Raw genomic sequence first — 17,750 nt, 5'->3', positions numbered from 1 at the left:
AGGAGTAGCCAAGGAATGGAGCTCCCAACTGGACAGGATGGGCATGAGTGGAATTTGTCCCCATTGCATAACACCCACACGGGGAAGAAAAGTCCATGTCCCCCTATAGGAGGAACCCAGGACCAGCCCAGCAAAGAGAGAAAGACCAGACCAGTGGATGATAGGTCTGTGGGCTTGAGACACCAGAGGCCACACAGCTCCCCTCATGAAGAAGCTGATGGACAATCTCCAGAAAGACGTTTTCAGGACCCAAACAGAGTAAGCAGAGGAGGCAATGAATTGCCCAGCCAGCAGCCCTCTGCCTCTGGATCGCTTGTTCAACAAACCAGGGACTGTTCTTCAACCACTAAAGTAGCTGACACCACAGAGGCAACTGAAGAAGGGGACAAGGAGCCCAAGGAGTGTAGCAGGGTGGGTGGCAGGAGAAATGGAGGGACCCGGGGACGCTCAATCCAAAACCGACGGAAGAGTGAGCGTTTTGCTACCAACCTGCGGAATGAAATTCAGAGAAGAAAGGCCCAGCTCCATAAAAGCAAGAGTCCCTTATCACAGCTGTGTGACACTAAGGAGCAAGTAGAAGAGGCCGAGGAGCCCCTAGAAAGTCCTCTACTTCCTGCCTCTAATTCACCTTTGCTACCTTCATATGAAAAACCACCTAGCCCCAGAGATAAGCTCTTTAACAAGAACCTGATGCTTAGGGCTAGGTCTTCAGAGTGCCTAAGCCAAGCCCCTGAGAGCCATGAGTCTAGGATAGGCTTGGAGGGCCGAATGAGCCCTAGCCAGAGGCCTAGTCAGTCCTCTTTGGGTCTGAACACCTGGTGGAAAGCATCTGATTCATCCTCTTCAGACTCTGAGAAAACAAGTGTTCACCGTGGAGTCTATGGAGGTCATTGGAGATGGTCTCCAGAGCACAACCTGCAGCCGCATGTGGAACTAACCACAGAAAGGTCTTCCAGCCCAGGAGATAACAAGGAATTGAAGGCTTCTACTGCCCAAGCTGGGGACGAAGCCATCCTCTTGCCCTTTGCAGACAGAAGGAAGTTCTTTGAAGAGAATAGCAAATCCCTATCTACATCTCATTTGCCAGGTTTAACCACTCATAGTAATAAAACTTTTACCCAGAGACCAAAACCTATAGACCAAACTTTCCAGCCAAAGAGCTCCAGCTATAGGGAATTGAGGCGCCATCCCATGGACCAATCGTATCATTCCACAGACCAACCATATCATGCCACAGACCAATCATATCATTTCATGTCATCCCTTCAGTCAGAAACTCCTACTTACTCAGAATGTTTTGCAAGCAAAGGTCTAGAACAATCCATGTGTTGTAAGCCACTGCACTGTGGTGATTTTGATTACCACAGGACCTGCTCTTACTCCTGCAGTGTCCAGGGAGCTGTAGTACATGACCCTTGCATTTACTGTTCTGGGGAAATCTGCCCTGCTTTGCGAAAGAGAAATATGATGCCAAACTGCTACAACTGCCGGTGCCACCACCACCAATGCATTCGGTGTTCAGCTTGCTATCATAATCCCCAGCACAGTACCCTGGAGGACAGCAACTTGGCACCTGGCAACGCTTGGAAACCCAGGAAGCCAACAGTGCAGGTGAGGACTTGGTACTTGCATGGGTGAGCTTCGCTATTCTCTAAGGAGAAAGCAAGGTGAATCATTTGAAAACAATTATAATTTCTTAAAACGATATAGTCTTGGCTCCACCATATGGTAGTTTACTAACCTTGGGCATGACACGCAGCTATCAAAATTGCGGTTACCTCATCTTTAGAGTTAGAATAAAATAACTTTTGCTTCATGAAATGGACCAAACTTTTATTTATACCCTGGCTGTATAGTTGGTATCTGAGTGACCTTAAGCAAGTCATTCAACCACTAAAATTGGCAGTTATGTGATTTTTAAAGGGACAAATGAATTTTCATCTCATAAAATGCCAAGTACTAAATAAAGTCTTATTACCTCATCACTAAAGTGGAGGAAAATAATGGCTATCTCATAAATCAGTTGTGAGGATCAAATGAGATTGTGTATATAGAGTGTCAGAGCAGTACTTGACACAAAGCAGCATGTATTCCATTTCCTGCTTTAGAACTATTTGGGGCTCCAAAATTTGCAAATGGTCCCCCAGGCTTTGCTTTAAGAAATCTGATCTGTCTGGTTTTCTAAAGGACAAATACTTGCCCCTCTTCTCCAATTTCTTTCTCTGTCAGAGACCAAGGTTTAGACTGGCTGTTGCTATACCTGGTTATGACCTATCGCCTTAACATAAGCTACCACCATCTCCCAAGGTTTTTCTGGGAGGACCCCCTAGGGCTTTACCAGCTCACTGCCAGATTCCTTCTATATGGCTTTCTTAGTGCCACTTTTGGCTAATGCATTCAAACCAGAAGTGAGTTCCTCTGTTGAACTGTTGTTGCACAGGCAAATGCTTTTGAATGAGTTGGTGTATGAAATTGCTCAATACATATTTTTTGAATAAAGGAACCTTAGATGTGAAAGAAGCCTTACACAGAAGAATATATACTCTGCTATTCCTATTATATAAAGTACTAAAACAGCTATTCTATGGAAAATAATTCAAAACAGTGGCTTCCTATGGGAGGTGGCACAGAGATTTACTGGGAAAGGGCACGAGGGAATTTTGTTGGATGATGATAATGTTCTATATCTTGATAAGAGTTTGAGTTACACGGGTGTATACATTCATAAGAACTCAACAAATGTATACAATATTTGTGCACTTCACTAGAAGTAAATTTTGCCTTAAATATTATAAACAAATATTTAATGAACTTTATTTAATGATATGAATGCTAAAGTTTTTGAAGTCCACTGGTTCTCGAACTTACTTTCAAGTTTCCAGCATATGAATGTTGCACATATTTTGTTATATTTATCCCTAAGATTTTATGTTTTTGATGCTATTGTAAATAGTATTGTTTTTTTAATGTCAAGTTAAAATTCTTAGTTACTATTATATAGAAATACAATTCAATCGTGTGTATTGGTCTTGTAGCCTATAAACTTTTCAAACTCAGTGATTCTGGTAGCTTTATGGTAGATTTTTAAACATCTTCTCCATAGATAGTCATATCATCTGCAAGTGGAAATAATTTTAAATATATCCACTGTGTATGTCTTTTCTAAGGGAGAGGGGGAATTTATTGCACTGCCTAGGACCTCCAATACAAGGTTTAATAGAGATAGTGAGATTAGATATTGCTGCTATGTTTCCAGTCTTTCAGTATTGTGATGTTAGCTGTTGAGTTTTTTAAAATATGTTTTTATTGATTTTTAGATAGCGAGGAAGGGAGAGGGATAGAGAAATAGAAACCTCCATGAGACAGGAACATTATTGATGGGCTGTGTCTTGCACGCCCCCTACTGGGGATTGAGCCTGCAACCTGGGCATGCACCCTGACCAGGAATCAAAACCTGACCCCCTGGTACAGGGTCAATGCTCAACTACCGAGGCACACCGGCTGGGCTAGCTGTAGGTTTTTGTAGATGTCCTTTACCAGGTTGAGGAAGTTCTCTTTAATTCCTAGTTTAATGAGAGCTTTTATCAGGAGTCTATTGATATAGTCAATTAGATTGATTGATTTTTGAAATAAGAACTAGCCTAGCATTACCCAGTTGGTCAGCATATATTTGCTTTGTTACTAGATTTGATTTTTTCATAGTTTAAGGATTTTTAATTAAAAAATGTTAATGTTGACATTATTGCAGAAGCTCCCCACCCCGACTCCTTTGACCACTCCACCCTCTATTATCTCCCCCTTCCTTGGCCTTTACCAAATGTTTGTCTGTGTCCATGGGATATGCATATTTGCTCTTTAGCTTTTTCACTCACCTTCTTTATTCAGTCATCTCCACATCCCTCTCCCCTTGGGCATAGGCCAGTCTGTTCCATGTATTCAGGCTTCTGAGTCTATTTTGTTCATCTGTTTATCTTGTTCATTAGATTCCACGTATTAGTGAGATTGTATGACATTTGTCTCTTCTGACTGGCTTATTTCACTTAGCATAATACTCTCCAGGTCCCTTCATGCTGTTGCAAGTGGTAAGACTTCCTTCTTTTTTTTTTATAGCTGCATAGTATTACATTGTATAAATGTACCACAGTTTTTTTTTTATCCACTAATCTACTGATGGGCGCTTGGGTTGTTTCTAGATTTTTACTATTGTAAATAATGCTGCTACACAAAGATGCATATATTCTTTCTGATTGGTGTTTTGGGATGCTTCGGATATATTCCCAGAACTGGGATCACTAGGTCAAAAGGCAGGATTTTTATGTCTATGTTTATCAAAGATTATAGTCTGTAGTAATCTTATAATGTTACTAGAGGCCTGGTGCATGAAATTTGTGCACTTGGGTGGGTCCCTCAGCCCAGCCTGTGCCCTCTCGCAGTCCAGGAGCCCTTCGGGGATGTCCAACTGACAACTTAGGCCCGCTTCCTGTGGGAGAGGCAGGCTCCTGCCACCACCACTGTGCTTGCCAGGCATGAGCCCAGCTTCTGGCTAAGTGGCTCTCCCCCTATATGAGCACACTGACCACCAGGGGGCAGCTCCTGAATTGAGCATCTGCCCCCTGGTGGTCAGTGCACATCATAGTAACCAGTTATTCCACTGTTCAGTTGATTTGCATATTACCCTTTTATCATATAGGATTGTCTGGTTTTTATACCAGATGCTGGCCTTACCAAATGAGCTAGGAGGCGTGCTTTCCTCTTCCGTGTTCAGGAAGAGTTTGTATAGAATTGGTATTATTTCTTCCTTAAATATTAGATAAAATTCATTATCAAAGCCTTCTGGAGTTTTCTTTGTGGAAAGTTTTTAAACTACAAATTCAATGTCTTTAATAGGGACATTAGGTTCTCTATTTCTTTTTATATGAGTTTTGGTAGTTTGTCTTTAAAGGAATTTGCCTATTTCATTTAAGCTTTTATTTTTATGGGGATAAAGTTGTAAGAATTTGAAATATATAAAGAATTTAAGATAGGATGGTAGATGGATAGAGGAGTGAGTAGTGAAATATGTGATAAGGCAAATATGGTAAAATATTAATTGTAGAATCTACGTTGTGGATATATATGTGTTAATTGTAAACTTGTTCAACTCTCTGTATGCTTGAAAATATCCATAATAAAATATAGAAAAAAAAAGGAGAGGAAATACAAAATAATGGTTTAGGGGCACTGTTGCTGGAATCAACTGCCAAGGTTCAAATTTCTAAGTTTTCCCACTTTAAAAATGGAGGTAATAATGGTACCTACTTCACAAGTTGGTTTTGAGGATTAAATGATGTAGCTTGTGTATGGCACTTAGAACAGTAACTGCCAGATAGATGAGTGATAAAGGGAGAGATTGGCTTAGCTTGAGAAACTGTTTGCTGACAGAAGAACCTACAAATAAAGCGGACTGAAGTTGGAGGGTGGCAGGGGTTAAGAAGATGATAGCTACAGAAGTGTCAGCCCAGGGCCAATAACTCTGTAAAGTAAGGAGATGAAATTTGCAGGTTACATCTATCTATTGGCAGCACCAATGCAGGCCTCCTTTTGCACTCTGAGGGAGGGACACATTGAACCCCTAATGCCTGTTAGACTAGCTAAAGAGGTCTGCTTAGACACTAGCCTTTCAGACATGTATATAGCCATCTAAGAGCTACTACATACTCACTCATTCTTACCCCAGCCACCTGAACACACCCTGCCTCCAAACATGAGTAAACTTATAGCATGGATTCAGATACCCCAGCTCACACAGGTAAGGTAGTTGTGATGGTGGCTGTGTGATCTAGGGCTGATGCCTTCCTTATGGCCCCTGGAAGATGGTCATGAAGTCATTGGCTCCTGTTTTGTGCTGTTAAAGGAACTAAAAATCAGTACGCACATCCCTCATACTTCATGCCAGTTAGTTTTCCATATATTATCAGGTCATTTCATTTAACAATTGTATGAGATAAGTTATAATAGGATCCCATTTTACAGCTGAGGAAACTGAGGCTCAGAGGGATCACACACCTAGCAAGTGGCAAAGCCAGGATCTGAACATTTATAACTAACATTTGAGTGTCTACTGTGCACCAGGTATGGCTCTAGGCACTTTACATGTATCAACTCATGCAGTCCTCAAAGTAATTAAGAAATAGGCAATGTTATTATCACATTCACACTATTAAATAGCTGGGGAGAATGAGTTTTTAAAAAGTTGTATATTTTGCCTGAAGTCACATAGCTAGTAAAGGGCAAGTGTGGGACTTGAATAGTTTTGCTTCAGGGCCAAACTCCTAATAGACTTTTACACTGTTTTTCCAGGGGTCTTCAAACTGCGGCCCGCGGGCCACATGCGGCCCACAGAGGAGTCTGATCCGGCCCGCCAGGTTTTTTGGGCAGTGAGCGCAGCCGAGGTGTTACAGTAGGAATTAGTAGTTCATATAGTCCGGCCCTCCAGCTCTCTGAGGGACCGTGATCTGGCCCCCACTTTAAAAAGTTTGAGGACCCCTGTTCCATAGGCTGATTGCAAAGCCCAGGCTCTCTCCAGTATGGCAGGACACCCTCTAGTAGCATATCTTCCATTGGGGGAGCAAGTCCTCACCACAGTCAATCCCCATCTGCACCAAGCCATGGGGTGACTACCTCTTTGGTTCAAAGGTTGCAGGCAATTTATAGCAACCTAAGTGGCTCGGGAAAAAAAGTAAATCTATGAGGGAGGTTGGGAGTTGGGACAGGACCTTGTTTGGTTTGGCCACTGCTATTTACTGAGCACTTCCCATAGGGCCAGACAGGGCATGGTCAGGAAATCCTGGCTCCCACTGTGGCTGAGCAAGTCACATGTCTTTGAGGGCAGGGACATCTCACAAGGGCATCAAGGCAGAGTCTGAAATCTAACAAGTGGTTAGAGCTGCTCTACCATGACATATCCAGGCGGGGCCTGCTCTGATCCCGTAAAAGCTGAGTAACCTCATCCTTTCCATGACACTCAACATCCGGAGTTTCCTATGTGCTGAGCCCTGTGCTAGGCATTATCTATTCAGATCCCACTTTATTCCCACTACTGGGAACCAGCAAGGCTAGATATAGCATAGTCCTTATTTGCCAGAGGGGAATCTGAGGTTTAGGGCGGTGACATAGTTCATCTCAAATAGCACAGCTATTAAGTATCTTAGCTAGTAAGACTGACACCAGATGTCTTAGTCCCAAAAGGCAGTAATTTTTGTCTGGGGCAAAGGTAATAAAACTTTGAATGGGACCAATAGTGTTATTAGAGAAAGAGGGAATTTGGAACATCATTGAGGTTTAGGAATACCTATGCATTCCCATTGGGCTAAGCTCTGGGTTGCTAGATAGAAGGTACTGAAAGCAAAACCAGGGAGAATGTCAAAGGCACATTTGTATTACGTTTGGAGCTAGAATAGGAAGGAAGGGACATTTTTACAAATGGCACACATGGAGAGGGGGCAGAGTTGTTTTGGCAAAGCCCTTAAGGAAAAAAATACACAGGGTGAAGAATGTACTCCTGTAATGTGGGGAACATGGCCCCCAGCACTCAGGCTCCCCTGAGATAAGCCCACCTCATCCTCTGCCAGCGGATCTGGGTGGAGGAAGGGCCCTTGCTGTGTGCTGGAATGCATGATCTTCCTCTGCCTCACTCTGGGAAAGGGTTGCAGCAGCAAGAGCTAATTTAGGCCTCAAAGCTCCCTCAAGGGCTAGGGCTTCCGAGAAGATGCTCTCTATGTTGGTAGAGTAAAAGGGAGAGAGCAGGTTCACCAGGCAGAACAAACAAAAATGCCTTCTTTACAAGAGCCAGAGCAAACAGCAAACATGCTAAACTGGTTTTTAACGTGGTTTGGGAGGGGAGTGGAGAAAGAGAGGGAAACACTGAGTTTCTAGACTACACTGTCAAGATCCCTAAGTGCTCTCTTGGTCTCTGCATGCCCTCAGCAGCTCAGCAGGCCTCCTGATAGAAAGGCAGCCCTCCAGGTACGTATTTCTCTACCTGCATGGAAGAGTAGAAGAAACCATCTGGGGGCCCGGCCAGGGACAGGTTTCTGAAGTCTTCGCATTTTTGAGGCCATCTAGATCCCTGACTGCTCAGAGCTCCCTAACTTATCAGAATTTTGCTTTGCAGGAATTTCCTGGGGACAAATGGAAACCAGTAACAGGAAACAGGAAGACCAGCCAGTCAGGCAGGTAAGTGACTACTCAGGGTGTTGGGGTGAGTTGCTATAGAAATGGTAAGGTTTTCTTTGAGAAACCTGGTTTGGAGTTTACATAGATGTCATCCAGCCTGGTCTCAGACAGCTGGGCTACAGACCAAACTGATTGCTAGGATGTTTTCTTAAAATTTTTTTAATTTTATTGATTTTTTACAGAGAGGAAGGGAGAGGGAGAGAGAGTTAGAAACGTCGATGAGAGAGAAATATCGACCAGCTGCCTCTTGCACACCCCCTACCGGGGATGTGCCCGCAACCAATGTACATGACCTTGACCGGAATCGAACCCGGGACCTTTCAGTCTGCAGACTGACGCTCTACCACTGAGCCAAACCGGTTTTAGGGCTAGGATGTTAACATTGTGCCCATCATCTTAAGGACCTGAGGCAGGCCTTCTCAGGCACAAGAACATATGGGACCAGACCATGCTGAATTACATGAAAAGGCATAAATTATGCATACCTCTCCAGTGGTCATCAGGCAGTTGGAGGGTGCAGAGAGGAGGTAAGACTGTCTTGCTACTGCTGTGCCTTTGTCTCAGAGTTGTTGGAGGTACTTGTTTCTTGGGTTCTTCCACCTTTATTTTTATAGGGCTTGTTGAGAACTTAAGGTCTGCCCATTATAAGTCCAAGGGCAGCCCAGCCAGAATGGCTCAGTGGTTGAGTGTCGACCTATGAACCAAGAGATAACGGTTCAATTCCGGGTCAGGGAACATGCCCTGGTTGCAGGCTCAATCCCCAGTGTGGGGTGTGCAGGAGGCAGCTGATTAATGAGTCTATCTCATCATTGATGTCTCTCTCTCTCTCTCTCTCTCTCTCTCTCTCTCTCTCTCTCTCCCCCTCCATTTCTCTCTGAAATAAAGAAAAAAATATTTTTTTAAAAGTCCAAGGGCAGATCATGCTAACAATAGATTAAAATTTCTGAAAGAAGGAGAATTTTTACAAATGGCATATATGGCTTGGGCTAGAGGAAAAAGAGTTGTTTGGGCAAAGCCATTAAGGGGAAAATGCCCAGAATGAAGAGCGTACTCCCGTACTGTGGGAGCATAGCACTCAGCACTCATGTTCCCCAGAGATGAGCCCACCAGTAATAGGTGAACATAGGAGTGACAGTTACCTTCTTGGTGTTACTCTACATCAGCCTTGCTGGACCCTCTCTTTTGTGAAATTCCTTGCTATATTCTTTCAGTTCTTCTCCACGCCTAATTATACAAGAAGCTCCTAGATTATAGTGACTCTTTAACTCAAACTGTAGGAATGAAGGTGGCATAGGGAAGAAGCCTGTCAGCCTTGTCTCTGAAGGGGATCTTAGGGAGGGGACACTAAAGGAGAGGACTAGAATCTGTGTCTCCTGACCACTGGAGTTCTTTCTTGGGGGTCTGCATTATCCCCTGTGACTTGTTGTTGTAGTCAAGAATAATTTTGGCTTTCTATTGGTTCTAAAGTCTGGGTAACCTATCAGTTTTGTGGTTGGCAATGGAAAAAAAAAAAGAAGGAACCCAACATTAATTGATTATCTACCCTGTTTCCCCAAAAATAAGACAGTGTCTTATATTAATTTTTGCTCCCAAAGATGCGCTAGGTCTTATTTTCAGGGGATGTTTTATTTTTCCATGAAGAAGAATACGGTACACATTTATCGTTAAATGAAAATAAAGGAAATTTACCTGTATACGGTACGGTAGTACGGTAGTTGTCAGCACAAACCAGACAAACTGTGAATCCTACATTATCAAGAATTTACTCATTTATTCGATGACAATCATGTCATCATCTTGTGGAACATCATCATAACAATCCAATACCTGAGTTTCCTGGTGAATTTCTTGTGACTCCATTTCTTTTAGAATCTGTGGACCAAATCTCTCATGTTTAGCAATAGCATTCTGAGACAGAGCCTGGGGGGGGCTTATTTTCAGGGGGATGCCTTATATTTCACTCAGAAGGAAACCTGTAAGTAGGTCTTATTTTCGGAGGATGTCTTATTTTCGGGGAAACACGGTACTAAATCACTGGGCTGGATGTTTTTACACCCATGATCTCATTAATTCTTCACAACAGCTCTTCTTTTTTTTTTTTTTTTTTTTACTATAGATGAGGTCCAGAGAGGTTATATAACATAGCTGAGGTCATGCACCTAGTATAAGTGATAGAAACAGGATTCAGAACCAAGTTTGGCCCCAAAGTTCATGCATTTTCCATCATAACTGCTTCAATTGAGATCCCTAAAGTACCCTTCAAACTGATCACTCAGCATCATGCCTCTGTAGTCTGACCTGGATGGGGATATTATGGGATTAAATGACTGGTCTTGATCCCTCACTGTGAACTGGGTTGTACCATGTCCTTTGAGAACTTGTTTCCATCTAGTGGGTCTGCAGAGTTTCCCACATTAGGCTGAAAAACCAAGAGAAGAGACCATGCCTTGGTCATAGATTTACTCTCTATGACTAGCACAGAGAAGTTGCTGAGTGGTGTTGTCATTTGCTTGCCAAATGAAGAAACAGAGCCTTCACCACTAAATGGGTAAAATGACACAATAATAATAATGTTAACTAAAATTTCTAATGTTAACTAAAAGTTCCCTACTTGGGCACCATTCAAAAATTTATCATTATAACCTTAAGGGGTAGGTACTGTTAATATCCCCATTTGCCTGAGAGGAGAAACTGAAGCCCACACAGATAAATTCATTTGCCTAAAGTTCCACAAATAGTAAGCTGACTAGATCCAGGCAGTCTTACTTCAGAGACACTCCACAGTGAGTCTTCACTTAATGTCACCAATTGGTTCTTGGAAACTGCAAATTTAAGTGAAACGACACAATGAAACCAATTTTACCATAGGCTAATTGATATAAATAAGAATTAAATACCTATGGTATTTTTTTGGTCACAAAATCATCACCAACTTTCTAAATGAAGACCCAAAGCACTTCTAGTATTCACCACTGAAATAAATGTGAGCCATACATACATTTTAAAAATATTAATAAAAAGTCACTTCTTTTCCAACTTACCTATTGCAGTTCAGGGTTACAGGTGGCCAGAGTTGATCTTGGCAGCTCAGGGAGCAAGGTGGGAGCCCACCCTGGGATACCTTTCCATTATAGGGCCACTCACACACATAGACTCACAGTCACTCAGACGGGAACAATGTCGACACACTAATTCGCCTCACATATCCATCTTTGGGATATGGGAGGAAATTGGAGTCCCCAGAGAAAACCTATACAGATATAGGAAGAATATGTGAACTCCATACAGATAGTGGCCCTGGCTGGGAATCATTTTTTTTTCTAATCAACTTTATCACTTCATAACAAGACGCCACTGAACAAAGTGATCAAGGACCTGCTGTCCTACCCTATAGTGCTTCTCCAAAAATGGTTCTCTTACCAATCAGCCAATGAAGTAAGAACTTGATTTAAAACATAATGTAGGTACTGCCTTTTTCTACACAAGCAGGGAAATATTAAAGAGCAGCAAGAAGCATAAAGCCTGCCCACCCACAGCTTGAGCAAGAAAGACTAACCCACACAGAGTTAAGAAGCAGTAATAATTAAGTGCCATTTCCAAAACAACCCACATACCACAAACTAAGATACACATATTATGTTATGTTTCATTGTCCCCAAAGCTCTGTCAGGTAGGTAATTATTTGAGCTAGGGTGATGGTTCTTGAACTTGAGTATGCATTAGAAACACCTTAAAGGCTTGTTAAAATAGAGATAGGCAAATCTCACCTCCAGCAAGTGTGATTCAGCAGGTGTACAGTGGGGCTCAAAATGTGCATTTCTAACAAGCTCCCCAGGTGATGCTGATGCAGCTGGTCCTGGGATCACACTTTTGAGAACATTGACTCAGAAACAAATCTGAGGTTCAGACATACTGGTATTGAGTAATTTACTGAATGTCTCACAGGTACTAAAGGGACAAGCTAAGTGTTGCTTACTCAGGCGAGTTGCTATAGATGAAATGTCAGACACAAGTTTAAACAAGATAAGGCCATATATGTATTATAATACCTTAATAAAGAAATTTTAAAAAAGAAACGCCTGGGACACTGTAAGGGGACAACACATGATAAATATCATTGTGCCTTGAGTTTATTGGACAATAAGAACACTGAAGGTTGGGACCCACAGGAGGAAAAGATCAGAAGAGAGACTGAGCAGGGTATGTGGGAGGAATAAGCCCTGGTGGTCATGGTTAAGGGTTCTGTCCTTGCTGTCAGTTGGCCTGGGTTCAAATTCAGTGTCTTCCATTCTCTAGCTGTGTTATGGTGGCTTAGGAAGTCTCTCTCTCTCTCTCTCTCTCTCTCTCTCTCTCTCTCTCTCTCTCTCTCTCTCTCTCCCCCCCTCTCTCTCTCTTCTACCCTCCCTCCCTGCCCCATCAGTTTCCTTATTTCTAATATGGGGTAAAAGTACCCACCTCATGTGATTATTGTGAGGATTAATATATGAGTTAATATATGTAACTCATATATATTGGATGTGATAATTAGGTGTAGGAAGAGGAAAGGGAAGAAGAGCAGCAGCAGTAACAGTACAGAAAAAAAGGGCAAATAGCAAAGTATCAGGAAAGAATAGGTAGGCCTTAAAACCTAGATAGGATCACAAACAATTGAAGGTTAGAGATCAGGTAAGTGGAATGGTAAATGTAGCTAGCACTTTAGAAAACTTGGTAGCATTTACAGTCTAGATGGGTTGAAGAGAGACCAATTATGGGCAGTGATCCAGGCATGAAAGAGCGTGGCCCTGGATTGGGAAGGAGGGGTGATGTAGAAGGAATAGATAAATGTGTGTGATATTTAGGAGAAAATGTTGGTTTACTGTGAAAAACAATGTTATAGAAAATTAAAACCAGAAGAAAAATTAGCTTTAGTGCTACCACCTTAACACCTTAATTGTTTTTATTTATTTTTTTTGCCAGCTTTTATCTATAGATATAGAAGGGTTTTTTTGGCTTGATTAAATAACTATGTAGATGTGTTTTGTGTGTCCTGCTTTGTTTTTCCCCACTAAGTGAACAATTTTTCATTTTGCTGTACAGGCTTCTTCAAATGTTATAAATTTTAATGGCTGCATAATATTTCACTAGATTAATGTGCTCTAATTTCCTTAATAATTCTTAAATTGTTGGATAATTAGATTTTTTTCCAATTTCTTGCTATTATAAAGAAATGCTGCAGAAAAAATTTCTGTAGCTGTAACCTTTTTCTCGTTTTGAATTATTTCATTAAAAACAATTATCCAGAGTTGGAATTGCCAGTTGAAGGAATATGAACATTCTTATTGTTTTTGATAGATTTCACCAAACTGCTTTGCTAGGAGGTGTTTTACACTGCTGTTAGCAGTTTACAAGTATACCAGTTGCCCAAAATTTTGCCATCATGGAAAATTTTCTTTTATAAGATATATTTTTATTGATTTCAGAGAGAAAGGGAGAGGGAGAGAGAGATAGAAACATCAATGATGAGAGAGAATAATTGATTGGCTGTCTCCTACACGCCCCACACTGGGGTTTGAGCCTGCAACCCCATCAGATACCCTGACTGGACTTGAACTGGGTTCTCCAGATTCATAGGTCAACACTCAAGCACTAAGCCACGCCAACTGGATGGAAATTTTTCTTTTTCTACTGCAATAGGTGTAAATGATACCTATTATAATTTTAATTTGCTTACTTTGATTATTTTAGTTTTGAAATTTTTCATGTGTTTATTTGATATTTGCATTTTATCTCATGTGTTCTGTTCAGATTATTTGCTAACAAATATGTGACACCTTTTCAGAGAAAAGTAGAGCAAACTTGGTGATTGGAATTTGGGAAAGAGAGGAGATAAGTCAAAAATAACTCCAAAGTCTGGTGACTTGGAGAAAATTATTAACATAGCTGGGGCCGGTGAGAAGGGGAGCTGGTTTGGTGGAGATAATAAGTTTGAATTGGCATCTGTTGAATTTGAAGTTAGAGATGGAGACAAATGGGTTCTTGTGGATCACCCAGCAGGGGGTAGGATGAGAAAGAAGAACCAGCAAACAATACTGGATGGGCAAGCAGCTGGAGTGGTAGAAGGAGAAGTATGCCAGAGCACCATCACCGAGGAAAAGGAGAGCCCTGCCACTGGCTTTGACAGTTTGGAATCACAAATGACCTTCAAATTAGCAAACTTAGGAAATAGATGACATGACAGTCTGTAAGGGAGATGCATGGAGGAGAAGTGCACACAGCTTTACGTATCATAAATTCATCTGTTTTAAGAGTATGCTTCAATAAGTTTTAGTAAATTTACAATGTGGCGCAGTCAGCACCACAATCTAATTTATTTATTTATTTATTTATTTTTAATATATTTTATTGATTTTTTTACAGAGAGGAAGGGAGAGAGATAGAGAGCTAGAAACGTTGATGAGAGAGAAACATTGACCAGCTGCCTCCTGCACACCCCCTACCGGGGATATGCCCGCAACCAATGTACATGCTCTTGACCAGAATCGAACCTGGGACTTTTCAGTCCACAGACCGACGCTCTACCGCTGAGCCAAACCGGCTTCGGCACCACAATCTAATTTAAAGAGATCCCTTGTGCCCAGTTATTCCTCATTTCCACCTTCAGTTTCAAGCAATCACTAATCTATTTTCTGTCTCTATGGGTTTATACTGGACATTTCATGTAAATGGAATTATATGGGCTTTTGGGTCTGGCTTCTTTCAGTTATCATGCTTTAGCAGTTCATCATGTTGTAGCATGTATCAGTATTTCATTCCTTCTTGCCAAGTAATATTCTACTGAATAGATATACCACATTTTATTTATCTATTCATCCATTAGTAGACATTTGGGCTCTTTCTACTTTTTAGCTGTTGTGAATAATGCTGCTATAACCATTGATATACAAATTTCTGTGTGGACATATGTTTTCAGTTCTCTTAGGTATATACTTAGGAGTGGAATTTCTGAACCATATGGCAATTCTGTTGACTTTTTGAGGAACTGCCTCACAGTTTTCCAATGCAGCCATACCATTTTACATTTCCTCCAGCAATGTAGAAGGGTTTCTGTTTCTTTTCATTAATTTTAATACATTGATTGTGTGTTAGTGTTATTGTGTGATTTGAAAATACTTTAAAAGAAAAATGTTTCAAAAAACACTTAAACATTGAAAATCTATATATATAAAAGGCTAAGATGCAAAGGAGTTCCACTGGGAGACTGGGTATTTGATTGCTCGTTATGATGTGTGCTGACCACCAGGGGGTGGTGCAGAATGAAGGAAGGCCCCGGCCAGCAGCTTGGAAGGAAGACCCTGGCTAGCAACTGGAAGGCCCTGATCGGCCCTGAACACTAGCCAGGCCTAGGACTCTACCTGTGCACAAATTTCATGCACAAGGCATCTAGTATTTTAATAAAAGAGTTACCTATGGGTAGGTAGGAGTAAATTAAATGATAGATGAGGGGGCAATAGGGTTTAAGGTAGTGGTTCTCAAAATGTGGCCCTAAGACCAGCAATCTAAGTGTCACCTAGAAACTGGTTAGAAATGCAAATTTTCATGCCTCTTTCTAATCAGAAACTTGGATATTGCCCTGTAATCTGTGTTTTAACAAGCCGTCCAGGCAATTGGGATTTGAAAAGCTATGAGAACCATTGGTTTAAATGAAGGTTTGGTCAGTATTTGAGTAACTGGTTTTAGTTTAAGGATAGAAAGGAGAGGTCAGTGGAAAGGGACGGAGTATTGATACTGAAGATGGAGGAGGCAGATTCACAGTTTATAAACTGAGGGAAGATGAGAAGGCCTAGGAAAGTTCAAGGGCAGAGATGACATTTAAGAGGTGAAATCCTGATGGAGTTTCTACTTGTTCACACAATATATACACATTTTAACATTTCTTATGTCATTTCTGTCACAACAGGAAGGATGGGTGTAGGTGGGAAAATTAAAGGTATATTCTTAAGCCACCCTCTTTTCCTGGAAGCCTACAACAATTTTTAATTCCATGTAGTTAGATTCTTGGATGTCTTCCTCCACTGTTATTTGTTTTGTGTGCAGAGAATTCAAATGCATTTTAAAATTAGCAGGAGGGAAAAAATTATTGAGTAGATCTGCTGGGAGAAATAGCCACATACGTGTGATGTACTTAAAACCCAAAAGAAAGTATTTTATGGATTATCTATTTTTGTTTCTGTACCTATGATTGCCTCCTGTGATCCTTTCCATTTTGAACAAACCTTTAGAATATGTAGGGTATTCTTATGAACATGGCCACAGTTAATCCTCACAACAATCCATGTGCTTGTGTGGTTAAGCATTATTTTTCCCATTTGATTGAGAATAAAAGGGAGCTGAAACTCAGGAAAAGTATTATACTATTATTAACAACAACAAAAATATAATAGTTAACATTTATTAAGTGTTAGGCACTACTCTAAGCATTTCATGAAAATTATTTCATTATTATTTATCATTACCCTGTGAGATAGTTACCGTTTATTGACCCACTTTAAAAATGAGGAAACTTACAGATAAAGCCACTTGCCTAAGGTCAAACAGGCATCTGACCCCAGAATCCATTACTTCTGAGATTATATAGCAAATACATGACAAAACTATTACCCAAGTTTTTTAATTCTTAGCCTAGATCTGACTCTCTTCTTTCCCTTTGTCATACCACATCACAAAAAGAGTGTGGAATATCCAGTACACATTTCCTATGTGCTGATTGAATGAAAGAAAATGAATAATTCAGAGTTGAATTTAATTTCATAGGAAGAGTAAATTTTTTAGGAAGACTTTGCCACCTAAAAAGAATGCAACCTTCAGAGGTATGTAAGGATTTGTCAAAGGCATGACAAAGTGAATTTAAATACTTTGGTATTAAATTAATGCCTGGGAACAAAGAACCTATTCAAGGAAAATTATAAAACTCTTAATGGGAGAAATAAAGACATGAATAAATGCATAACTGTACTCTGCTTCAGTTTGGAAAAACTATAATAATGATTGCAATACTCTCTAAGTGAATACATATATAGATGTAATAAACTACCGATTAGAGACACCATGGGATACTTTATAGAACTTATCAAATTAATCGTGAAATTTATCTGGAAGAATAAGTGGGCAAGCATACCAAATAATACATTTATTTAAAAAGGCAATGATAGTAGATTTACCCTATCAGATTTTAAAGCCGGTCATAAAGGGACAATTATCAAAACCATATGATAGAGGGTTGGGGAAAAAAGTCAATGAAATTTTTAAAAAGAGATTCTAGGAACAGATTCAAGCTATTCTAAGAATATAGAGCACAATGGAAGCTACCCTTAACTAGAGAAAGCAATCACTCTGTCTTTTAAAAAATGTTGAGAATCCTAGTTATCAGTTCAGAGAATTATTAGGCCAATATTTCATACAATACTCTGTAATAAATTCTAGAAAGCAGACAAGTAGAATAGCATATTTATTCCACTCATAAATGGAAGGTAAATTGGTGTCTGTTTTAAATGGAAGAT

At 40.6% G+C, this 17,750-nt stretch overlaps 1 protein-coding gene across 4 annotated transcripts in view; it reads left to right on the top strand.

The window, feature by feature from the left end:
• Positions 1 to 17,750, top strand: part of SHROOM4 (shroom family member 4) — a 192,312-nt gene that overhangs the window by 149,221 nt on the left and 25,341 nt on the right. For all 4 annotated transcript variants that reach the window (XM_084870953.1, XM_084870956.1, XM_084870955.1 and 1 more), the window contains 2 exons: positions 1 to 1,611; positions 8,153 to 8,214. The exon at positions 1 to 1,611 is cut by the window's left edge and continues 865 nt beyond it. In XM_084870953.1, the coding sequence (XP_084727079.1) occupies positions 1 to 1,611; positions 8,153 to 8,214 (1,673 nt within the window). The remainder of the gene's footprint in view (positions 1,612 to 8,152; positions 8,215 to 17,750) is intronic.

Source organism: Pipistrellus hanaki (assembly GCF_964339955.1).
Source record: "Pipistrellus hanaki genome assembly, chromosome: X".
NCBI lineage: Eukaryota > Metazoa > Chordata > Mammalia > Chiroptera > Vespertilionidae > Pipistrellus > Pipistrellus hanaki.
The sequence above is the reverse complement of the archived record's forward strand: the minus strand, read 5'-3'. Positions and strand labels throughout refer to the sequence as shown.